Source organism: Bubalus bubalis, chromosome 1, assembly GCF_019923935.1.
Source record: "Bubalus bubalis isolate 160015118507 breed Murrah chromosome 1, NDDB_SH_1, whole genome shotgun sequence".
Lineage (NCBI taxonomy): Eukaryota > Metazoa > Chordata > Mammalia > Artiodactyla > Bovidae > Bubalus > Bubalus bubalis.
The window spans coordinates 114040705-114066116 of record NC_059157.1 but is presented as its reverse complement, the minus strand read 5'-3'; the positions used below and the strand labels follow the sequence as shown (position 1 = coordinate 114066116).

Below are 25412 nucleotides of genomic sequence, written 5' to 3'. Positions count from 1 at the left end.
TTGAGGTCTCAGCAGGTGCCTGATGACTAAGAAGTAAACCAGGATTGAAACAGCACAAGGAGAAGGAAGGGAAGCCAAGGTTAAGGGAGCAGTGATCTGGGCTAGTCACAGGGCTGGGGCCTCCACACATATCATCTCATTCAATTTTCCTAGCAACCCTGGGGAGCTTTCTTTTTTTAATCAGGAAAAGAACTCAACAAATCATGATTCTATTTGCTGAGAAAAGCTTCTCTTTCTCATTTTCCATCATCAACCAAAATGATAACCCTAAAGAGAGAAAAGTCAACTGTAGATACACAGGGGAGGATGAATAGTAAAAAGGCAAAAATTACTGTACAACTGTTGAGCTGTGAAGGGGCTTAGACACCATGCAGTGTGGCAAGTCTCAAAGGAGAAGGAACGTTAGCACATTTGGGTTGGGGGGAGAGGGGTCTTTACTCAACCACTCTGGGGATTGTGAAACACCCCCTTTACAAGGCTACTCTTGACCACCACTCTCACTACTGTGACCACACACAGGCCCCGCTGCCCTCTTTATCCCAGTGAAGGTCAGTTTCACAGAGAGGATTGTACATGGATAATATCATGTGGAATCAAGAGAAAAAGTCAAAAGACACTGAGATAGCCCAAATTCTTCATCTCTGTTTTGTTGGGAACATAATTGGGGGTCAGAAGTTAAAGATGCACCTAAGATCTCCTAAGTGCTAAGTGGCACCCCAGGCCACGTCGGAGCCCCCTCTCACAAGACTCTATTTCATCACAGACACGGCACCCATGAGTGTGAATAGAATTTCACCACACAAGGATGAATATGAAGGAACGAATTTAAAATTAGGTTCTCCAAAGGGAGCTTTTCCACAGGTGGCAGCCATTGAGGTCAGGCTCCTCTAAGCAAACGAGAGGTCCTCATCTGGGCAGGTGCCTTGGTCATGGAGGAGGCAGGCACTTAAATATCCTCCCAAGTGTGGTGATAAATACCTTGTCTTGGGTGTGTCCCACATGAAACAAATACAACATGCAGTATAAACTGATAATAAGCACAATTCTAATACTGGAAGTCCACTGGATAGCTCTGTTCATTCCTTGGGGGATACTCTCACAGGAAGTGGAAATATATTCCTTCTTTCCAGAATGGCTTTGAACAAGATTAGAGGGCCTCCTGGATAGACATCGTATAGCCTCCTTTATTCAGAAGCAAAGTAGATAAAGGTTCCTCCATTAATTAAGTCAAGTTATGCCCTAGAGCCCTTCTAAGAGCTTCCCTTTCCCTACAAAGACTGGAAGATTGTAGGGAATCTTCCAGCAGGCATCTGGTACAGCAGCTCCGGTATTTTCTGATAGCTATGATCAGCATCAGCACATATATGGGCAGCAAGAGGTCACAATGGCGTGTGTCAAGATGACAAGGCTGGGTTTCCTATAGTGCACAGAAGGTAAACTCTTGCATCTCAAGGTCTCTTCCAATTCTACCATTCTAAGATGTAGCCTAGGCATCCAGGAAAAGTGGGGAGCTAAGGAAGACACTCCACTGAGCTGTAACTGTACCCACCCTTCTCTTTTCCAAGGAGACATCTACCATGAGTCTACTTAATGACTCTTACAAACTGCCCCCTAATGGGGAAGAGGCCTCCCTTCTCTCCAGTAATGGGATGTGATTGTAGGGCAGATATCTTCATCACACAGGATCCACTGCAGCTAGTGGGGCAAATAGCTGTGAAACAGGGCTGCAAATAGAGTCGTAATCTGTGCCTGGCTAATGAGGAGCGACTGGACCATGCTCTGTGAACACAGTGGAGGACAGGCCCATTAGTTACAGACCAGAGGGCACAGGGCCCAGGCAGTGGTGCTCATCTTCCAACAAGATGCGTTCTGTGTTACTCGAATCACCTCTGAATTACCCAGCCCTCCCACAAATGGCTCATTAAGGCTTTCCTGTCATTTCCGAGCTGCAATATTCCCCTTTTCTAAGAACTCCTTAATCACAGAGGCTGTGCCTAGGACAGTGGGGTCCACACAGCAGACATAAGTAGTAATAAATAGGACTTGATGACAACCTGCTGCTGACAGACAGAAATTCTGGCTCACTCGTCTTTATCCAAGTGCCTTGTTTTGGGCTCATGACAGCTGCTCAGCAGACGTTTATTAAATGAATGGGTGGCCTGCCTTATGAATTATCTGTAAAACAGAGTCCCTCCTCCCTAAATGTTTAATTGGCAGAGAAAATGGCTCCTTCATGGCCACCCCCGAGATGAGGGATGCATGGGGTCATTGCAGAGGTCAGGGGAAGGTGGTGAGGGGTGGTTTCACTTCTCAAGGCCAGCTGGCAAATGGGAAGTGCTGCCATTATTGAAGGCCTGGGAAACAAGCTGTCACCCACAGGGCCAGAGAGGAGACCGCGTCCACCCCTTTATAAAAATAGAAGCTGGGTGATCACCAGACTCCTCCAATTGCCAAGAGCTTCCCAGATCTGGAGTCAGAGGCCTTCAACAAGCCTCCCACCAGAGAGGAGGCTAAGACGTGGCTCATGCAGTAACTATTTCCTCAGGCCCTTGTTTAGATGTGGATCTGCTCACACAACTCTTACCCAAACCACCATCCTCCTCACCCTCTTTCCAAAACACCAAATAAGTCAAGGGCTGAGGCACTTAGTTCTGCACAGATATTTTAAATTAATCTTGAAGCAATTTAAAAGTTTTATTTTTCTCCCCTGCCCCTCACCCAGCACATTTCTGTGGCAGCTAGGTCAAGCCTGAGCAGCATTTCCACCACTGACTCAATATCAAAATATTCCTGGGCTGCCTTCTCCCCATCAGCCTTTCACTCCCTCCGTTGTTTTTTTGATATTCCTCCTCTCCTCCTCTGCATGCACACACACACACACACACACACACACACACACACACGTGCACAAATATGCAAGCAAATACACTTCTCTTTAAGGCATGAGCATGGATCCTAACAGAATCCACATACAGAATTCAGGGATCGTAGACTTCAATAGGAAAAAAAATATGCTTTTATTTTTATCCACCATACGCAGATCAGGAAGCAACTGTTAGAACTGGACATGGAACAACAGACTGGTTTCAAATAGGAAAAGGAGTACTTCAAGGCTGTATATTGTCACCCTGCTTATTTACCTTATATGCAGAGTACATCACGAGAAACGCTGGACTGGAAGAAACACAAGCTGGAATCAAGATTGCCTGGAGAAATATCAATAACCTCAGATATGCAGATGACACCACCTTTATGGCAGAGAGTGAAGAGGAACTCAAAAGCCTCTTGATGAAAGTGAAAGTGGAGTGGAAAAGTTGGCTTAAAGCTCAACATTCAGAAATCGAAGATCATGGCATCTGGTCCCATCACTTCATGGGAAATAGATGGGGAAACAGTGGAAACAGTGTCAGACTTTATTTTTCTGGGCTCCAAAACCACTGCAGATGGTGACTGCAGCCATGAAATTAAAAGACGCTTACTCCTTGGAAGGAAAGTTATGACCAACCTAGATAGCATATTCAAAAGCAGAGATATTACTTTGCCAACAAAGGTCCGTCTAGTCAAGGATATGGTTTTTCCTGTGGTCATGTATGGATGTGAGAGTTGGACTGTGAAGAAGGCTGAGCGCTGAAGAATTGATGCTTTTGAACTGTGGTGTTGGAGAAGACTCTCGAGAGCCCCTTGGACTGCAAGGAGATCCAACCAGTCCATTCTGAAGGAGATCAGCCCTGGGTGTTCTTTGGAAGAACTGATGCTAAAGCTGAAACTCCAGTACTTTGGCCACCTCATGTGAAGAGTTGACTCATTGGAAAAGACTCTGATGCTGGGAGGGATTGGGGGCAGGAGCAGAAGGGGACAACAGAGGATGAAATGGCTGGGTGGCATCACCAACTCAATGGATGTGAGTCTGAGTGAACTCCAGGAGTTGGTGATGGACAGGGAGGCCTGGCGTGCTGCGATTCATGGGGTCGCAAAGAGTCGGACACGACTGAGCGACTGAACTGAACTGAACTGAAAGAAGTACCTAAGTTGCTATACTTTAAAAATTTTAATAACTGTATTTCAATAATTATTTTCCAACTGGCAGTGTGATCTTAGGGAAGCCGCTGTACCTCTCTGATCTTCCATTTCCTCCATATGAATTAAGAATAATAATACACCATACAATTCTGTGAGCATGAACTGTGAGGCAGCCTTACTGCTTGGCTGACTGGTACTAGGCTGACTCTAGGTCAGCCTTCTCTACCTGGGGGCTTCTGCGGTAAGGCACGTTATGCTGTTTTGTTTTGTAAATGGGCACTGTCTGGGCCCTTTTAGGCTTTCCATTTCCTGAACGTGAAGGATGCCATGAAGTGCCTCAAACTCAAACACATCTAGGCAGACCCAAGTCCCCTACCTCCCTGAAACAGGCACCCAGGCCAGGATGCAAAGCAGATCTCCTACCCCAGAGCAGAAAAAATCTCAAGTAAAAATGAAATGCTCCAGACCTTTCCAACACTGGTCACAGAGGCCAAAACACATGCCTCTGGCTTTACAGAGTAGCTGGCTCCTGACCTGCTGTCTCTTCTCACTTGGATATGAGCAGGGGGTTCTGCAGTCCATGTGCTCCAAACCTCAGGCCCAGGCCAGGCTAGGGTCAGACTCAGGCTGCCTGGCCACTGGGTCGAGAGTCCTCAGAAAGGCCAGAGGAAACCTGGAAACTCCAAAAGTTGTGCAAGAAACTCCTATCTCTTCCAAACTCTGGATTAAATGATGTTTAAAAGTTCTGTTGTAGAAAGGGGTCATGCACTCTTTTAAAATTATATATATTGATTTTCATCTGATTATAAATTATAAAAGATTGGAAAGCACAGAAAACTTACACAGAGAGATTAAAATTAATCATAATCCTTGCCCCTGGAAATAAAAACTATTAATGGTGAATGTTTTTCCAGCTATACCTATATTGGCACACTTATTATATAAACTAGGATCATAATTATATAGTTTTGTATCTTGATTTCATCACTTAAAATACCTAGAGACATTTTCAGTATAGGCTCTTAAAAGACACAAAACTATTATATCAGACACTGTCTGTTAAGACTCACAGGTTACTGAGAGTCATGGTGTTCCTACTAGTGATATTATGTATTTAAATTTTATTCCCAGAAAATTGATGAGAGCCCCTTTCACTCCTCTTAAAAGTATATGCAACAGTCAACTCTCTTCTTTAGCTCAGAGAGCATCTAGAGAAGATATTTTGCATCCTTAGCAAAGAGGCACTATAGGGTATTTTCCTTTTTCACTTTTCTCTTTTTCACTGATAAGGGGAAAGCTTTGAAAATTTACTGCTGGAAAAAATATCTTGCTTGAGAAAATGTGCAGCAGTGAGGAAAAACCTCCAGAAATAAAGTGGTATGGCAGGAAGAGAGCCCTGGACTTCAAATGGAAGAGAGCTAGATTCCCATGTCAAGCTACCACTGTAGCCCCAAGATCAAAGAACACCCAACATCACCCACTCAAAGGGCCAAAGGACTGTATAGACTAAATGAGACTCTGTATGCAGAAGTGCTTTGTCAATAGTCAAGTATACTGCAGGGCAATAATCACTAAGTCACGTTGCGGCTGGTAATAGCATTGTTACTTCTGTTGCTCGGCGGGCTTGACCCATTCACAGGACGCCCCAAGAGGGGCAGTGTCCAACAGTGCCAAAGTGTGGAGTCTGCAGCCATGCTGCACCTTCTAGTTTGGCCAAGATATTTAGCTTCTCAGTTTCTTCATCTGTAAAATGGGATAATGACAACATACCTACCTCGTAGGACTCTTGACAGATTAAAATGGGTTAATTCACACACGGTGCACAGAACAGTACCTGACACATAATAAACACTACACAAGGGCAGCTTTAAAAAGCTGGACTAGCAGTATCTGTGCGTGCCCCCCACCCCAGCCCCACTCAGGTCTGGCCGGCACTCCCCTACCTTTTCAGCATCCTGCTCGAAGAGCCGCAGCTGGAAGCACTGGTCTAACTTGAGCTTGCGCACATGCCACATCTGGTGCAGGTGCTGCCGGGTGGAGTGCAGCTTGTCCAACAGGCTGGTGATCTTGGGCACCAAGCTCTGGAAGTCGGCACTGCCCGGGATGCAGTTGCGCCCTGAGAAGCCGTCACTGCAGCGGATGCACTGCAGCAGTCGCTGCCCCTCCCGGTCCAGCTCCTCCACAGGCGCCTTCAGCACCTTCTTCTTCAGCTGTGTGTGTTCATCAATTAGCCGCCTCGAGCCCTCCACATCCACGGGGAACTCCTTCCGGGCCAGCATCTCCTGCAGGTCTTCAAGGCGTGAGAGCAGGTGTACGGCGCTGTTGAAGAACTCCTCCAGGGAGAGCCGCAGCTCGATCCACTCCTCGTGGTTGTAGTCCAGGGAGCCATCGAACTCCTCCGTCAGCTGGGAGGGGTCCACCAGCTTCGTGAGGCCCTCCACGGACACCATGCTTGTCTGGGATGGGCAGACACAGAGAGGGAGACTCAGTGATGCATGGGCAAGTCTGGGGAAGACCCCCAGGGGAGCCGTGGTCAGGAAAGAGAAAGTCAAGAGGAAAGGCCAAGATACGTCCAGAAAATGACCAGACCCTGCCTGGAAAAGGGCGAGTGGGAGAATGTGCAGCCTCCTGATCAGATGTCACAATTAGCCAAGGTCAGTAGTTTCAACAGACTAGCTGACTGGTTCAAAACGTCTCTTCATCTGCCACCATTTGCCACTGAAGGAAAGATGTCTTTATGTCCCTACTGCCCTCATTTTCCTCCTCCCAAGTCCACCACACCACAAGCTAGAAGCTGGGGGAATAGACTGAATCTAGTCCCAGGGGCCTAGTTCTCAATAGCTTTAAAACCCAGGATCCTATCCTCATGGGTGGATTAAACAGTGAGGGTCAGTTTTGAGCTGCAAGGGTCTCAGAATTGATCTTCCTGTATCTGTCCACGAGCAGATGCCCTTCTCTGGTGCAGAAAACAGACAGGGCTTGGGGACAGGAAGTCTGGGCCCCCCATTTTCTCCGAGCCCCCTACAAGCTCTTAGAGAGTAGAATGCAGAAGGTTTGTCTCTGGAACGCAGAGCAGCAAGTGATGGCACAGGAAACCACTCTAATTTACCAAGAAAGATCTTTTCCTTCCTACAGGATTACCTGATTCTGTTTCCTGGAGAAGGAGAGGCAACTAGAGAATATCTAGATCCAAAGTCCAACCCTACAATTAACAATTGTGCAAACTAGGTAAACCAAGTTTGCAAAGCTTCTGTTCCTTCCACTGTATAATGGAGATAATAATGGGCTGTGTGTAAAGTGCCTAGGGCACAGAGTCAGCGCATGCTCAGACCCTGTTAGCGCTCACTGGGATAGCGCTCATCCTTTCTGAAGCCTTTAAATGCACATGCCCTTCTGTCTAGCTGATCTTTGAGCATCTCCTCCTCTTTTCCCTTTTCCCTCTATCTCCTTCCAAAGACACAGAAAGGGGCTCTGAAACTGGACTGCTCATCAGAGCCCCTTGGCAAGTTTACGAAAACACTGATGCTCAAATCCTTGTCCCTAGAAACCCTCATCTACTTGGCCTGGACTGGAACTTGGGCATGGGTAGTTTTAAAAGCTCCTAATGTGCAACCCGGAGAAGGCAATGGCATCCCACTCCAGTACTCTTGCCTGGAAAATCCCATGGACGGAGGAGCCTGGTAGGCTGCAGTCCATGGGGTCGCTAAGAGTCGGACACAACTGAGCGACTTCCCTTTCATTTTTCACTTTCCACTTTCATGCACTGGAGAAGGAAATGGCAACCCACTCCAGTGTTCTTGCCTGGAGAGTCCCAGGGACGGGGGAGCCTGGTGGGCTGCCATCTATGGGGTCGCACAGAGTCGGATACGACTGAAGCGACTTAGCAGCAGCAGCAATGTGCAACCAGTGATATACCTCTGCAGATCCAAATCCCTGCTACTCAAAACGCAGCCCTGGAACCAGCAGCACTAGCACCACGTGGGAGCTTGTTAGAAATCCAGGATCTCAGGCCCCACCTAAACCTGCTGGGTCAGAATCTGCATCTAAGATCCCTAGGGACTCTGTGCATTAAATCCAAGAAGCCTTCTTTTAGAGCACTTTCCCCCTTTGAATTTGGCCCCAAGTTGACCACTTCTGGGAAGTCTCCCATGATTTCATTCACCAATTTTTCTTTAAGTATCTGCCATTGAAAATGCCAGGACTCTCATCTCTTAGCACTTATTGCCTCAGTCTATACTAAGTACTGGAGAAGGCAATGGCACCCCACTCCAGTACTCTTGCCTGTCAAATTTCATGGACGGAGGAGCCTGGTAGGCTGCAATCCATGAGGTCGCTAAGAGTCGGACATGACTGAGCGACTTCATTTTCACTTTTCACTTTCATGCATTGGAGAAGGAAATGGCAACCCACTCCAGTGTTCTTGCCTGGAGAATCCCAGGGACGGGGGAACCTGGTGGGCTGCCGTCTCTGGGGTCGCACAGAGTTGGACATGACTGAAGCGACTTAGCAGCAGCAGCAGCAGCATACTAAGCACCTCATCAGCTCTTTGTGAAACACTATAAACATTCTTTCAAGTGGGAAGCTCCCAGCTCTCTCTCCTGTTCTTCATGGTTAAGGAGGTAAAGACCAGCTTTCTCAACTTGGGGTGAAGCGGGTGCAGGGAGATGGAAAATGCTGGGCAGCTGTGCTGAAGCACAAGTTTGAAGACTTGGAAAGATTGTTTCCAGTCATTTCAACTAATAAATTTATAAGCCTGTTGTCACTGCTTCTGTATATAAACAAACCCAAAATACACAAAGCATTTATTTCCCTACAGGACTCCTAGTGCAGGGGAAGATGAGAGTTAACTGTTTTTACACCAAGTCGAATTTCTCATGTTATTTACATAAAGAACTGCCTCTCAGCTGGTTTCATTGCTGTGCTCAAATTGCAGCCTGCTGGGGCCACCCCCACTCCACACACACACACACACACACACACACACACACACAGGAGCTCCCGGCCCCTAGGGCCAAGCCTCTGGAATGGGAAGTTACTGATAGATTAAGGGCAGCTCTGCTTTCCAACATGAACACACACTGTACTCAGGGTTCATCCTCTTGCAGATGAGAGCAAAGTTCCCAGAAAGGGGGAACAGCTCGGATTTGGCTGGAACAAAGATTCCTAAATCATTGCTTTAATATGTTGTCATTAAAGGCTCTCAGGGGACTCATATGGCCTCTTGAAAAATCTAGTTAAAAAACAACATGTTTTCTGAGTGTAAAAGTAATACAAAATTCTCAAAAGAAAGTAGAAAAACATGAAAATCAAATCACTCATCCAGCCACCTCAAATAAAGCACTGTTACCATTTTCATGTATTTCTCATGTATTTCTGAGAAATACATATACTATATACATATATAGAAATACATATACTATACACTTAAAAACCAATGGCATTGAAACATGTATAATATCATATATGAAACAAGCCACCAGTCCAGGTTTGATGCACCATACTGGATGCTTAGGGCTGGTGCACTGGGACGACCCAGAGGGATGGTACGGGGAGGGAGGAGGGTTCAGGATGGGGAACACGTGTATACCTGTGGAGGATTCATGCTGATATATGGCAAAACCAATACAATATTGTAAAGTTAAAAAAGAAAAGAAAAGAAAAAGAATTAGATTAGACTATTAGATAATTTAAAAAAAAATAAATTATATTGCTAATACTGTCTTATAACTTGTTTTTAGAAAAACAATATATCATGCACCTTTTTCAGTGACACTATTGTTCTAAATATGATTTTAATGGCCTCATCGTACTTGTGTATTAATGTAGCCAAAATTAATGGATATTTAGGATACAAACTATACATATATGTTTGTATATATATGTATATGTGTAAATATGTGTGTATACATATGTATGTATATTACTGCAAAAAACAATGTGATGAATATCCCTGTAGACATTTGTTTGTTTGTTTATAATTATCATTAGTTATTTACCTTTTTTTTTTTTTTAATTTTTATATTAAAAACATTTTCCTAGAAGGAGAATTAAAAGATCAGTAGATATCAACTCTTTTTAAGGCATCTGACCCAAATTACAAGGTTGCCCCCAGAAACAATTCCTCTGACTTCCACTCACCAGTAGACACAGGACTGCTTAAAGACTCTGTACCCTTGGGACAATCTCGTGAGCCTCTCCTCCCTTCTGAGAATCTCACTGGAAAGGCCACAGTGACCCAGGAATCCTGAATTATCAGCCAGTCCCTGACATGTTGGGGATTTTAGGGTGGTGGAGAAGGGCAGGTGAGAAATGGGTGGGTGGCAGAAAGGGGAGGAAACAGGAGTTAAGAGAGAGGTCGGGCCTCACCTCAAAGATGAATTTGGAGCTGCCAAAGTTGGTCTTCTGTTTCTGCCAGAAATTGTCGGGTTTGATGATGAGGGCCACATGGATCTCAGCAGGAAAGGCTTCTTGCAGTGTCTTGAGGAGGGGCTTGATGAGGTCCCACTTGGACCCCCGCATGTCGATGATGACAGTGAAGCCACGTTTGCACACGTCCTCGCTGTGGGGAGGTCAGAGGGCAGGCATGGTCATTCTGGGCCGCTGCGACTTTGCAGTACACAGTCAAAAAGCATCTGGAAACCTGCATTCCTCTTAATCTGGACCAACCTTCCAACTTCACACCAGGTCTCCTGGCTGTCTTCCAATGTAACTCAAAATGTACTGCCTCAGAAAACCTTTTGCGATTAACCTCATTTGACCAAGGGCATCTGGCTTCTCCCAGCACTTAGCAAATAACTCAGCCTTCCCTGTAGTCAATTGCACTTGTTGGGACGTTTATGGTTTCAGCATTCACTATTGTGTTAGAGTTTCTTTTAATTCTTGTCTCCCTCTCTTGCTTCTGGGATGAATCATCTTTTCTCCATTTGAATGCTGTACAAGCTCTCTAAAGACAGGGATGCTGCTGCCCTTAGATCTTAAATGGAAAGTCCTCAGCATGAGTGCTATCCTTCCCCAGGCCCACATCAATGGTAGCCACTGGAATGCTTTATCACTGAACCGAACCTGGGCCAAAGAATCTTTTTCAAAAAAAGGGATCTAGGCTGATTCTATCAATTGATTAGAGATGGTACACAAGGTATTGATAACACCACTGTATTTAAGACGTATTACTTGTAGTTCAAATTGTATGTCAATTTTGACAAATTGTTGGGTCATGCCAATTACTCTTAAATGGCCAAGGATGGGACTGATTAGAACAGTGGATGTGGTCCCATTGTCTCACACACTTCCATTACAAGAGTCAGGTATAAAAAGGCACATTTCAGGAAGTTAAGTAGGGGGAACTACTCTTGAAATCAACGCAAGATGAAATGACAGTGACCAACTTGAAAACTGAAAACTAATCAGACTAAGTGAATCAAGATGATGCTACAAACTTATTTAAACACTTGGACTTTATAACACCTAATAATTTAAAGAAAAAAAGAAAGTCGAAACAGTTATAACATCTCAGTTTGGAATAAATTCTATGTTTTTGTAGTTAGGGGGCTTTTCTTGCTTTATTCAATCTATGTATTTATTTTCTAACTCAAAATAGACTTTGGTTAATTCACATGTTTGTATAAATACTGGTGTAACATTTCCTTAGGGTGCTTGTCTTAATTTCCTATTACCCAGACTGTACGCCGGAGAAGGCAATGGCAACCCACTCCAGTACTCTTGCCTGGAAAATCCCATGGACGGAGGGGCCTGGTGGGCTGCAGTCCATGGGGTTGCTAGGAGTCGGACACGACTGAGCAACTTCACTTTATTTTTTCACTTTCATGCATTGGAGAAGGCAATGGCAACCTACTCCAGTGTTCTTGCCTGGAGAATCCCAGGGACGGGGGAGCCTGGTGGGCTGCCGTCTATGAGGTCGCACAGAGTCGGACATGACTGAAGCGACTTAGCAGCAGCAGCAGCAGCAGCAGCAGCAGACTGTACTCGCTTAAAACCCTGTGCATGTTGCATGCTCCACAGTCATGTACCACCAGCTACCAATCACTTATTGCTACTGGAGGTAAGGCTAAAACTGGAGGATTTAGTCTACAAATGGAAACAAAATTCTGTTTCAGGCTTCACTCTCAAATCTCAACCAGTGATAAACTTGTCAGACTTTTGAAGAGACCACAGCTCTTGCAATTGTGTGAATGTCTCAAGCATAAGGCAGCTTATTGGGCCTCCCAGTTATACAGGAAACTCCCCAGGCAGGACAGACACTCTTTCCATTTCTTCTTGTTGACACAAAGGATTAGACTCAGCAAGGAAGAAGGTTGAGCCTTCTGTTTCTCCGCAAATCCTATATCCCAAAGGAAAGCAGTTACCTCTTCTCCTACTCTGACATTTACTGAGTCAGTAAGTGGCCAGCATAATTCTATATTATTGTATGAAAGGAACGTACCTTTTACTTAAATTGCAGGATTTCTTTCCCATTGTAAGAAAACACCTGCTAATCATAGAAAAGTTAAAATATTCAGAGATCTGTATAAGAGATACTAATGATAGGGATGTATAATACTCAGGCCTATTTCCTTCCAGCCTTTTTTGTGCATGTAATTTTCATACCCTATAGTGTTCTACCTTTCACTGTAACATAGAATTTTTCTCATGTCTCAGATTTTTTGAAATGGTTACATTTAATGGCTTCCCTGGTGGCTCAGAGGTTAAAGCGTCTGCCTGCAGTGTGGGAGACCAGGATTCGATCCCTGGGTTGGAAAGATCCCCTGGAGAAGGAAATGGCAACCCACTCCAGTATTCTTGCCTGGAGAATCCCATGGATGGAGGAGCCTGATGGGCTACAGTCCATGCGGTTGCAAAGAGTTGGACATGACTGAGCGACTTCACTTCACTTCACTTCACTTGTAGCTCAGTCAGTAAAGAATCTGCCTGTAGTAAAGGAGACATGGGTTTGATCCCTGGGTTGGGAAGATCCCCTAGAGAAGGAAATGACAACCCACTCCAGTATCCTTGCCTGGAAAATCTCATGGACACAGGAGCCTGGTGGGCTGCAGTCCATGGGGTTGCAAAGAGTTGGGCACAACTGAGTGACTAATACTTACTTAATGACACATAATCCATCTTATAACTACACCATAGTTTATTTAATCATTCTCATTACAGCTTTACAGAAGGGCACATCAATTTACATGTATACCAGCAAAGCATAAGTGTACCCCCTGCCCCGACTACTGTATCCTCATCAGCACTAATTATTGAATTTTTTAAATCTTTGCCAATTTTATAAAAAAAATATTGTATTACATTTATATTTGCATTTCTTTGCTTACTGGCTATAGCTTATTGACCTATAAGAATTTCTTCTGTGACTTACCTGATCATTTCTTTTAACTATTTTTCTATTTCAGTTTAATGGCATTTCTTATTGAGCTTAGTTTCATTTGCAAATGGAAGTCACTTGGTCGTGTCCGACTCTTTGCAACCCCATGGATTATACAGTCCATGGAATTCTCCAGGCAAGAATACTGGAGTGGGTAGCAGTTCCCTTCTCCAGGAGATCTTCCCAACCCAGGAATTGAACCGGGGTCTCCTGCATTGCAGGCAGATTCTTTACCAGCTGAGCTACCAGGGAAGCCCTAGTCTGACTCACATTTGCTGTATGCCCACTTAGGCCAGGCATTGCACAGTAATAGGGGGTCTTCCCTTCTCTTAGAGATGACTGACTTCCTTGTTTACCAGCTCCTCAGGCCCCGTCGCTGTTACCATAATTATGTAGACATGAGAAAACCCCATCCCTAACAACAAAGAGTCAGTGTTGCTACCAAGAGCTGGAGTTTGACTATCCCAGATCTCAATGTGGTCATCAGTAACAGCTCACACACTGTTAACGAATAATTTCTGACAACTAAAAGAGAAATCAGGTACTAATACTCTCTAGGAAGTTCTCACTAGCTCAGGAGATGGAGAAAGAGGCCCAGAGGCTGAATGCTGAGAGATAACCTAATTGGGCTTCCCTGGTGGCTCAGACTGAAAGGAATCTGCCTGCAATGTGGGAGACCTGGGTTCAATCCCTGGGACGGGAAGATCCCCCAGAGAAGGGAATGGCAACCCACTCCAGTATTCTTGCCTGGAGAATCCCACGGACAGAGGAGCCTGGTGGGCTACAGTTCATGGGGTCACAAAGAGTTGGACACGACTGAGCAACTAACACTTTCACTTTCAACCTAATTGGCATCTCTCTGTGAAAATAGCTAATCTACCAAAGTGCTTTCTCTGTGTGATTTGAAGCAAAAAGCATAGCCAGGGGAGGGTAAGGAACTTTTTATTACGTGCTTGTTGTGCCACGGACTGTGGTTAGACACTTAACCCATGTTATTTCATTTTGTCCTCACAATGACCTATAAACTTGGCATGGTTATCATCATATAAGAGATGATGCCACGGAGGCAGAGGATGTGCCTAAGGTTATGTGACTGGTAGGTGCCCAGCACAGAATCCAAACCAGGGCCACTGACTCCAAAGCCCACACTCAGGTTACCACGTCAGATCACACCTACCAGTGCCACTACGTGCAGTGCTTTTGTGACTGGGTGTGGAATGAAGGGTCAGTGATGAGGGGACCAGATTAGGAGACGGGGGAAATTAGGGCAAGGAATCCAAGTGTATGGCTTCATTCTACAGTCTTCAAAAATCACAAAAGCACAGAAGCAAAAGATCATGGCAAATTCAGAAAGTTCAAGTAATTCACTTTGGTTTAGGCACAGGGGTAAGAAACAGCGTGGTGAGACAGTGCGGTCCGAGTGCCTCAGAGAGCCCTATTCAGGCTCTGACCCTCCTTTTCCACACCCTCCCCCCCAGAGAACAAGGAGACTTGCCACAGAGAGTCCAGGCTGCCCCTACCCTTTTCTAGACCAAATTCCTTGTCCCTGACATCCTAAAATTTTCAGCTCAAAGGGCCCTTAACCTACTTCCTGAGCTCATATGTGCCTCTCTCCTAGGTTCCATCCCCAGGGGGTAAAGAACACTACTAGTGTGAGCACCTTGGCCTGAGGGGTGGCAAACAGCTTCTATTTTCAAAGATGTGGCTAAAACGTGGATGTGTCAGCCAGGGCGTCCACATGCATGTAGGGGGCCCTTCCACAATCGAAGACAGACCTAGGAGGTAGGCAGAGAAGGGAGGCAGAGCATGGAACACAGAGGAGTCTAACAAATATGAATCTGAAGTTGGCCTCCTAGGTTGCTATGAAAATATTTTTGTCAAGGTAGAAGGGTAGAACACATTTTTTTCTAACAGTTCATTAACTTGCTATATTAATTTTCAATATTTAGACACAGGGTATGTAGGTTTCCATTTGTACTCCTGCCCCACCTAGCATTGCAATGTTAGAAGCAGGTCTCAAATTCAGAAGCAACTTGTACCACGGCAGGAGTGCTGCATTTATCCCTAAGGGCAATGAGGGACAGAACATGATCAGGTGATTTGGGAAGATTACCCCTCCAGGTGTGCAGAGGGAGAGTAAATCGGGATCAGCCAGACAGAGTAGGAGAACAAAAGCAGCAGAAGCAGAGAGACCACCTCCCTAAGACTAAAATGTGTCCTAAATGAAGCCTTCCTTGGGCTACCTGATTTAAAGCTGCAGCTGTCCCCTACCACTCCCTACTTCCCTTCCCTGATTTATAGTCTCCTTAGTGTTCCTGCCTGGAAAATCGCAGGGGAAAATCACCACGGGGGAGCCTGGTGGGCTGCCATCTATGGGGTCGCACAGAGTCGGACACGACCGAAGCGACTTAGCAGCAGCAGCAGTAGTACTCATTAACCAGTGATTTGCTGGCAAAGACAGTAAAGAATTTGCCTGCAGTGAGGGAGATGCGGGTTCAATCCCTGGGTCAGAAAGATCTCCTGGAGAAGGAAATGGCAACTCACTCTAGTATTCTTGTCTGGAGAATTCCATGGAGGGAGGAATCTGGTTACCATCTGGAGTGTGTATTTTACTTATTCATTTTTACTGTCCATTTTCCCCTCAATGGAAAGTAACCTCAATGAGGGAAGGGCTGTTTGTGTTGACTTCACTGCTAGATTCCCTGTGCCTACAGCACCTGGGGCAGGCTAAGACTCAACATATTGAGGAAGGAGGGTAGCAGGTAAGGGTATGATAGAATCTAGAGCCAACACACCTTGGTCAAAATCCCAGCTCCATCATCTACCTGTTGAGGAAACTTAGGCAAGTACCTTTAAAACTCAACATCTCAGTTCCTTCACTATAAACTGTGAATAATAGTAACTACATTACAGAGTTATTTTAGAGATTAGGTTTGTTAAGATACATAAAGCACTTACGGTGGTGCTGGGCACATATCCCTACTATGCAAGTCTAAGCTGCTGGGGGAGACACTGTTGGTGTCCCACTGAGGGCAATTTTGTTGATCTTTGTGCCCAGTCCCCAGCTCCATAAGTGTTGTGGCGATCAGCTTATGCCTGAAACCATCTCAGGAGATTTGCCTTTGACTGATGGATGCACTTTTCCAAAAGACATGTGGCAGTTATACCCCTATCCCAATGGGGCCAGTGCTTCTCTTATACAGAGGTGCCTTTCACTCAAGGCAGGGTATCTCTGAAGTGTGACTTATACTCCAGAGCCTTCTATCTCCCCTGAGGGTCTCCACTGGACTTCATCTTTGCTCAGTCCTGCTCCTTCCTACTCTGTACCTCCAACTCCTTTACAATTTTTTCCTGAAGAGAATGACCTTTAATAGACAATTTCTGTCTGAGTCCCTGTGTCAAGAAACAGTCACACATACATCAATTTCATAAATATATGACATTCTGAAGGCAATCTGAGGTATAGTCTTGAGATTAAAAGAGAAATATGAGTTGCAAATTTTGACTTGGGAGTCATACTATGCCTGGCACATAGTAGGTGTTCAATAACATTTGCTAAATGAATAAATCCATGAACATTGGCAGCAGATATGCACAGAAGTGGGTGACATCACCCAGTGAAGACAAGTAAGATGAAAAAAGGGCTCCCTGATAGCTCAGTTGGTAAAGAATCTGCCTGCAATGCAGGAGGCCCTAGTTAGATTTCTGGGTCGGGAAGATCCGCTGGAGAAGGGATAGGCTACCCACTCTAGTATTTTTAGGCTGCTGCTGCTAAGTCACTTCAGTCGTGTCCGACTCTGTGCAATCCCATAGACGGCAGCCCACCAGGCTCCCCCGGTCCCTGGGATTCTCCAGGCAAGAACACTGGAGTAGGTTGCCATTGCCTTCTCCAATGCATGAAAGTGAAAAGTGAAAGTGAAGTCGCTCAGTCATGTCCGACTCTTAGCGACCCCATGGACTGCAGCCTACCAGGCTCCTCCATCCATGGGAGTTTCCAGGCAAGAGTACTGAAGTGGGGTGCCATTGCCTTCTCTGATTCTTAGGCTACCCACTCCAGTATTCTTGGGCTTCCCTTGTGGCTCAGCTGGTAAAGAATCTGCCTGCAATGTGGAAGACCTGGGTTTGATCCCTGGGTTGGGAAGATTCCCTGGAGAAGGGAAAGGCTATCCATTCCAATATTCTTGAGAATTCCATGGACTGTATAGTATAGTCCATGGGGTCACAAAGAATTGGACACGACTGAGCAACTTTCACTTTTAAGATGAAAAAAACCGGCTTCTGAGTCTAGGATAGAACTGATATGAATATCAATTTTAAGAGATAGGAGAAGAAAGTAGCTGAAGAACAAATGCAAAGAGGTAAGATAAAACTGGGAGAGCAATGAAGTCAAAAAAATCAGGGAGGAGAGGACTTCAAGGAGGAACTACAGCATCAAGTGCTCCAGAGAGGTAGGTCTTGGCTGAGATGAGAACTACTGCACTTAGCAGCTACAAGGCCTTAGTCCAGTTGGTCAGCACAACGTCACTGGGCACTGGGGCAGGAACTGGGTGGGGCAGGAAAGCAGCCTTCCTAATTGGTCTCTGAGATGATGGGAGAAAAGGTCAAGGTCATCAGAGACAGGATTCGGTGCACGTACTCCAGAAACCAGCCGAGTTCACACTGCTCTTTGGCTATGCTCAACCCCACAGAGGCCACCAGGCCGCCTCTTCCTCAAGCCTGCATGCCCCCAGACCTCCCTTCCTCTCCCTCAGTGTGCTCACATGGGGAGAGCTGCAGCAAGACAGTTTAGGATATTTACCTTTTCTCTTTTCCCTTTAGGATATTTACCTTTTCAGTGATATTTCTTAGCCCAAACTTCATTTTCAGGGGAAGAATCTGCATTGTGTATGGTGAGGATGGGAGCACAGAAGGTGAAGTTTGGAGCAGTGGGCCTTCAGATCCACTAAGTAGGGGGAAGGAGAGTGAGTGACCCTCCGCATCTCCCATGCCCCCTGCTTTAGAGGCAGAGTGCAGTCACTGCTCTACTCCCCCTGCCCTGCTCATTTCCCATATGGCACTTGAGACCTGGGCCCTGTTGGCCAGCTTCTCATCCTTTGCAATAAATTACAGTTCCTTCCAACTGAGCTGTGAACTGTTTCATGGACTCTCCGGGGCTCTCAGGACATAATGTATACTGAGTGATGGGATGATTGATCAGATAGTTCTTGTACTCAGTTCTACACCATTTACTCTTTTGTTCTTATGTGTCACTGGGGCTGTTTTCACTCAGCAAGCCCATGCTACCTCAAAACAGCATTTGCACCACTTTATGGCAATGCTTTTCAAACTTTACTGACTTTCATCATCACCTAAGACCCTTATTTAGAATGATGATTTCAGGAGCTTCCTTTGTGGTCCAGTGGTTAGGAGTCTGCCTTGCAATGCAGGGGACATCAATTCAATCCTTGGTCCAGGAAGATTCTACATGCACAGGGAGCTAAGCCTGTGAACCACAACTACTGAGCCCATGTGCCACAATTACTGAAGCCAGACTGCCTAGAGTCTGTGCTCTGAAACGAGAAGCCACTTCAGTGAGAAGCCCATGCACCACAACTACAGAGTAGCCCCTGCTTGCTTCAACTACAGAAAGCCCCTGTGCAGCAAGGAGACTCAGTGAAATCAAAATACAAATAATTTTTTTTTAATTTTTAAAAAATAATGATTTCAGTGACCCTTTTCAGATACTTTGATGAAAATCAGTCTGGGATGAGCTCCAGGAATCTCCTAGGTGATCCAAGGACAACACCTAGACTCTCTTAGGTGTGGTTTGTGCGAGTTTAATGATGTGCACTTTGTCTACAATAGATGAGGCCTGGCGTTAATAAACAGGTGACAGAATGCGACGCCACAGTCTGAACATTGTTTGCAGGGAGGATGGACAGCTGTGCTATACAGAAGTTGGTCAAAAATGTTAGTGAGTTTCTCTCTTCATAGCCTTATGCTCTCTTGAAGGGAGTTATTTATTGCAAGCCCAGGGATATATGCCTTCACAATGAGAGACTAGTCATGAAGGGGCTTCATAAATAATACAGTGTCATAAAACTATATTTTTCATTTATTTTTTAATCTAACAAATATTTATTGAGCACTTACTCTGTGGCTGGCCCAGTGCTAGGCACTAGGGATATAAATGTGGATAAGACAGAAACATGAAGGTTACATTCTGGGGCGAGAGATGGACACAAGACAGTGGCTAGATCAATAGAACAAAAGCAAATTGTGATAAGTCTTAACAACTTATCAGGTGGCCAGAACAGGCCACTATGAGGAGCTGACATTTAAACAGTGGCCAAAACTATAAGAAGGAGATAGTTAAGGGAATGTTGTAAAAAGAATAATGTAGGCAGAGGAAACAGCCTGAGCGAAGGTCTGGAGGTGGAAAAGAGCCTGTGTGCTGGCTGATCCTTCACTATGGGGAGGAAACAGGGGAAGTGAAGTTCATAAGGAAGCTGGAGAGCAGCAGCCAGAACTGGCTGTAAATATTGAGGAGCTCCAAACTCTAACCTGGAGAGAAATATAAACTGAGAGCCAAACTTGGGGCAGCTGTTTTTTTGTTGTTTTTTTTTTTTTTAAATTAAAGTGGGACAGACACATAGATTGTTAATTATTATTAATCTATGTGTATGTTCATGAGAATCTATGTCTGCTAAGTGTTTTATATGCATTATCTAATTTATTCCTCACGTGAAACTCACAAGTAGCTTCTATTATTATCCCACCCTATAGTTAAAGGAACTAAGGCCCAGAGAGGCTGAGTAACTTGCTAAAGTCACCAGGAAAAAGTAAAATCATATTTGAATCTAGTCTGATTGCAGTATCTGTCGTGCTGCCTTGCCTCAGAGAGAAACAGAACACTTGAACCTGAAGAAACGTTAGTGCTTACCCTGCTGATCCTTCATTTCAGAGCTAAGGGCAGCAAATTCCAGAGGAGGGAAGCGATTTGTTCAGAGTCACACAGTTGGGTGGATGTTTTGTGTATTTAGCTTCCCTGGTGGCTCAGGTGATAAAAGCATCTGCTTGCAATGCAGGAGACACTGGTTCAATCCCTGGGCCAGGAAGATCCCCTGGAGAAGGAAATGGCAACCCACTCCAGTTCTCTTGCCTGAAAAATTCCATGGATGGAGGAATCTCATAGGCTATAGTCCATGGGGTCGCAAAGAGTCAGACACGACTGAGCGATTTCACTTCACTTTGTATATTTGAACCAGACATCCAGTTGTCAATCTGCCCATTTCATGTCTTCTATTAAGCCACAAGAAGTTTGGAACTGAGACATCAAGTAATCTGGTTTGCAGGGCCAGGATATCCTGTTTTGAGCATCAAAGTTCCTTCCCTGGGAGTGAGGACTCTCCTATTTATGGTTCCACTGAGCTCTGGCAGTAGAGAGATAGCCTGATCCCCTGTGCCCCAGCTTCTGTGGTGCCAACTGAGATTTACCCCATATATATGAGTGCCTGACAGATTCTCACTTGGAACAGCTACTGGAATAAATGTAACAATGACCCATCCTGGTGGCAGGTGGGGGAGCAGAGATCAGCAATGAGTACCACTCCAGCGGAACAGGTGAGGAGGCGGCAAGGGCTTCTGCTTAGTGTGTGCTGATGGGAGCTGCTCAGGTGCTGTTAATTGTGGGGTATAGGGTGTGTCTGAATCCTAGTGTGGGGACCTGGGAAGGCCCAGCGCTTGGGCTATGATGGAGCAGAAGTAGATTTCAAATCAGACCTATTCACTGAGTAGTCCAGGGAAGGAGACAAACTGAACACTGGGGTAGAGGGCTGGACTGGCCACTGAGGAGGGAGTGAGGGACAGGACGGCCAAGACAGATGGGAGGACTTCCTGTATCACAGGGCAGCAGGGCCCTACCACACACAGCTCTGGCCCCACAGGAGCAAGCAGGACCCGCAACGCAGGATGATCTGGAGGGATGATGGAGTCTTACCACGGTGCACGGACAGCTCAGTGCGAGCAACAGAAACCAGCCAAGTGTAGAATGAAGGGTAGCCCCAAGAAATCTCCCACTTCACACTTTCCTTAGAACTACACTCTACCCATGTCTCCCTGACATCATTTCAAGCTGAATTTCTCCATTCAGAATTTGAGCATCAAAAAAGGTCCTTGGAGTTCTGAGAAGAAAACCATGCCCTGACCTATTTGTGTCTGAGTTCTCAAGCCATTCCCAGGCCATGGAGAGTCTGTGGCTATGGGATCCCGATTTTGTTTCGCTCATTTTGTCTATCACACTGATCTGTGTTAACCTGTTTTCTGCTCTTTGGTGCTATTCTAATAGCAGCTTTCTGCTGATTGCCCCAAACCACACCACACCCACTTTCTTAAACAACCAGAAGTCAGCAGGTGTTAAAGAGAAGTGTTAAAGACACATTAGCACCTGCTTTAAGCTTTCTAATTGGTATAATCAGAAGTAGTAAAAAGAACATTGGAGGAGGCAGTGCCTTACAGAGCAATGAGCCACTCGAGAAAATATCCTGTAGTGAGTAAGAGATCAGTCACACAGACAGTTCTCAAACTCAACCTGCACAGCATGAAGGTTCCTGTTTGGCTGTATGTGAAAAGAAGAGGAGAAGCTCAGAGAGGTGGGAGGACTCCCGTGCTTGTCCTATACCTCTTGGCAGACTCAGAGGTGTCTGTCCACCATCAGCTGGCTTTCATAAGGCGATTCATCTACCATCAAATCCTTCTCAGGATCCATGTTAATCCATCCAGAGGGTTTTTTTTTTCCTTCTATGTTTGTTTCTTTAAAAAAAAAAATTTATTTATTGTTAGCTGTCCTTGGTCTTCGCTGCTGCACAGCATTTTTTTCTCTCTAGTTGCTGTGACTAGGGGTTACTCTCTAGTTGGTGCGTGGGCTTCTCATTGTGGTGGCTTCTTTTGTTGCAGAGCACAGGCTCTAGGATGTGCAAACTTCAGTAGTTGTGGCACGTGGACTCAGCAGTTGTGGCGCGTGGGCTCAGTAGTTGTGGCATGTGGGCTCAGCAGTTGCAGCCCCAGGCTCTAGAGCACAGGCTCAATAATTGTGGTGCACAGGCTTAGTTGCTCCACAGCATGTGGGATCTTCCCGGATCAGGGATCACACCTATGTCTCCTACATTGGCAGGTGGATTCTTTATGTTTTGTTTCTGTATTTTGTTTTGATTTACTGGAAGACACTCTCTGTCCACTTTTCCAGGGTATGATTATTCCAAACAACTTGTGTCTTTTCTATCCAATTACCAACACATCTTTTGCCTCTGCACCTCTGATCTGTGATGCCAGGACTACAGGGCAAAGCTCAGAGATGATCCTTTATCCTAAAACAAAGTCTCAATCCTTTTTCTGTAAAGTGGGGAGACTGACTAATTGGTCTCGGGTTTCGGCTCAGCAGTGTTTAAAAGTTCCCTGGAGATGTGAACATGCAGCCATGGTTAAGTGCCCCTACAATAAACGTTCTAGAGATTTCTTGCCTGTTTCTGGGTGTAAGAGCTCCCGCTTGCCAGTTCCCCCCCTTGACTACCAGAAGCCAAGCCAACTCTTGCCCAACTCAGCATCCCAGGTAGACCTCACAATGGAGTCCAAATAAAGAAGGGTTATGTTTTCTACTGCTTTAAAGTTTGCTGCCTAATTCCACCCAAATGAAACTGTTTTTATAATAAAAAAAAAAAGAAAAGAAATAAAACATTTTGATTGCAGCTGTGCCAGAGGCAGAGATGTAGCCGATTCTCTTTTCTATCCATGGACAGAGTGTGGTGAAGATTCAGGCCCCAAGATTACTCCCACATCCCCAAGTATGGCCATAAAGTAACAGGTCAATGGCCTAAAAAACACAGCAAGACCTCTGCACCCACAAACTGACTTATTCTCAATGCTGTCTTTAAAAACACTTTCTAAAAATAAAACACCAAAAATGCTCAAAAAGAACAAGATTTTCCAGCCTACAGATAGTCAAAGGAGCATGCCATAGACTGAAAGGAGCTCTCAAGAAGAGTTCCAGAAGTGGCCCAGCTAACAGTAAGATCAAAGTAAAAGGATGCAGCCTTCCAAAGGAAGGTACCTGTGGGGGCCAGCCTGGTTAGAGGCATATAAACCTAGAATGTGTTAACCTACCAGGTTATATTACCTGACAGTCTCACATTCTCTGAAACACAACTTCCATTCACCAAAGAAAGAGACCTGCTTTCTAAGCCAGACTGGTCTGGGGCAGGGCACTTGGAAGGAGCTATTCTCAGCTAGGAGAAAAGGATCTGGGAAACTTGGGAGAAGCACCAGAACCATTGCTCCTAAAAGTTTGAGGCTGGCTGGCTAGAGAGAGCAGGTGGCAGAGGGGCGGGTCCAGGGGGCTGGGATGGAAACTGACATTTCCATTTCCCAATCTCAGCCTCCTGTCCTATTTCCTATTCTCCTTCATAGAGTTGTTCACCCCCTCCTTCTAGGGCATTCAGAATATGAAACAGAAATGAAATGGAAACCAAGGGAAAGAAAGAATGAATGAAAGCCCAAAACAGCAAGCTCTCCACACTGCCCTCCCCCGCTGCTCCCTAGACCATCCCCAAGGCCATGCTCCTCTGGCCTTCACCATCTGCACTTTCCCATAGTCAGGCCAGGTGAAAAATCAGGCATCTTTTTTTTTTAACTTAAAAAAAAAATACATCATTATAAATTGCTCATACATCTGTGAGTAGTAGGCCAAAGACTGAATCCACATTCCAAAGACTGTAATCTAACCATGGTGTCTCAGTCACCCCAACTATCAGACACAGGGAGCTTTTCCAAAGCCGGGAGACAGAGAAGAGAGTTGACCCAGGAGAGGCTGCAGCAATGTGCCATGTGCCGCCCCACCCACAGAACAGGGACTCCTTGCTCACTGCAATCTCTGTTGCCATCACCACTCTTCCTCCTCCTCTCACTGCACCCCCACCTCTCTCACCCTCTCAAAGGGATCCCCTCCTCTCCAGCTGGGCTCCACTTTCCTAGCAGGGCAGGTGGAATCCTAATTAATAAGCCACACACTTCCTCCAGGAAATAATCATTGGTCAAAACTGCCTGCATACGCCTCCTCTCCTCTCTGAGTAACAATCACTTTCTTGAAAGCCCACTGCTATCTCCCTGTACATACAGACAACTGCCCAAATAACCCATCAACATAGACCCCTCAGCTGTCTTTACGGTCACTGTCAGGGCCAGGTCCGCTGGACTTTGCCGAGGCAGGAGCTTCACTTGGCGCAGAGCAGGTGGCCTCACCCAGCTTCTACCTTCTGACACCAGCCAGGGTCTCTGTGATTTCCATAGTGGAAAACCTCGGTAAGGCTCAGGCACAGGTGTAAACCTGAGAGCAGTGAGGGAGGGAGTGGAGACCCAAAGGAGAAAGCCAAGGGAGTGGGACATGTCTGGAATTTAAACTAAATAGGTAGGGCTCCTGCATGCCTTTGCCCTGACCCACAGCTAGCTTAGAGACTCTGAGAGCTCGTGGGTAAGGGGATAATTCCTCCACACAAGACCCCAGGGAGGCCCCAGTGACTGTCAGGAGGCAGTTCAAGGTTGTAACCACCAGCCCCAGCAACACCACTGGCCAGCTGGCTGACCCTCAGCATCTCGCCACACTCTCTGGATAGCACTCCACCCTTTTAAAGTGAAGGGGTTGGCTTGGCTGACCTCTGCAATCCCTTCCTGCCTCAAATTCCAGGATCCTAATTCATCTACTTCTTTTGAAATTCAGTTCAGATTATACATCCAATAAACTGTCTCTGATGATGTCCACTGAACTGCTATGCTTATTTAACAACTGCCTAGAAAACGTATAGTTTGTTTTCTCCAGTGGGTCCTAGAATCTCTACCAGACTGCAAGCTTTTCCAAGGCCAAGAACTAGGTGCCCTCTCAGTCTGCAAGTTCAGCCTGAAAAAAACCAGAGGATTATTTGAACATCATTTCTAAGTTGTTGTGTATGTAAACTAAACAATTGTCCCAATTATTCACAGATTTAAATCT

At 45.6% G+C, this 25412-nt stretch overlaps 1 protein-coding gene across 17 annotated transcripts in view; it reads right to left on the bottom strand.

Annotated features, from left to right (window-relative positions):
- KALRN (kalirin RhoGEF kinase) overlaps window positions 1-25412 on the bottom strand; it is a 705208-nt gene that overhangs the window by 444215 nt on the left and 235581 nt on the right. For all 17 annotated transcript variants that reach the window (XM_025281073.3, XM_025281358.3, XM_025281444.3 and 14 more), the window contains 2 exons: window positions 10387-10579; window positions 5964-6476 (listed from right to left, as the gene is read on the bottom strand). In XM_025281073.3, coding sequence (XP_025136858.1) covers window positions 5964-6476; window positions 10387-10579 — 706 coding nt within the window. The remainder of the gene's footprint in view (window positions 1-5963; window positions 6477-10386; window positions 10580-25412) is intronic.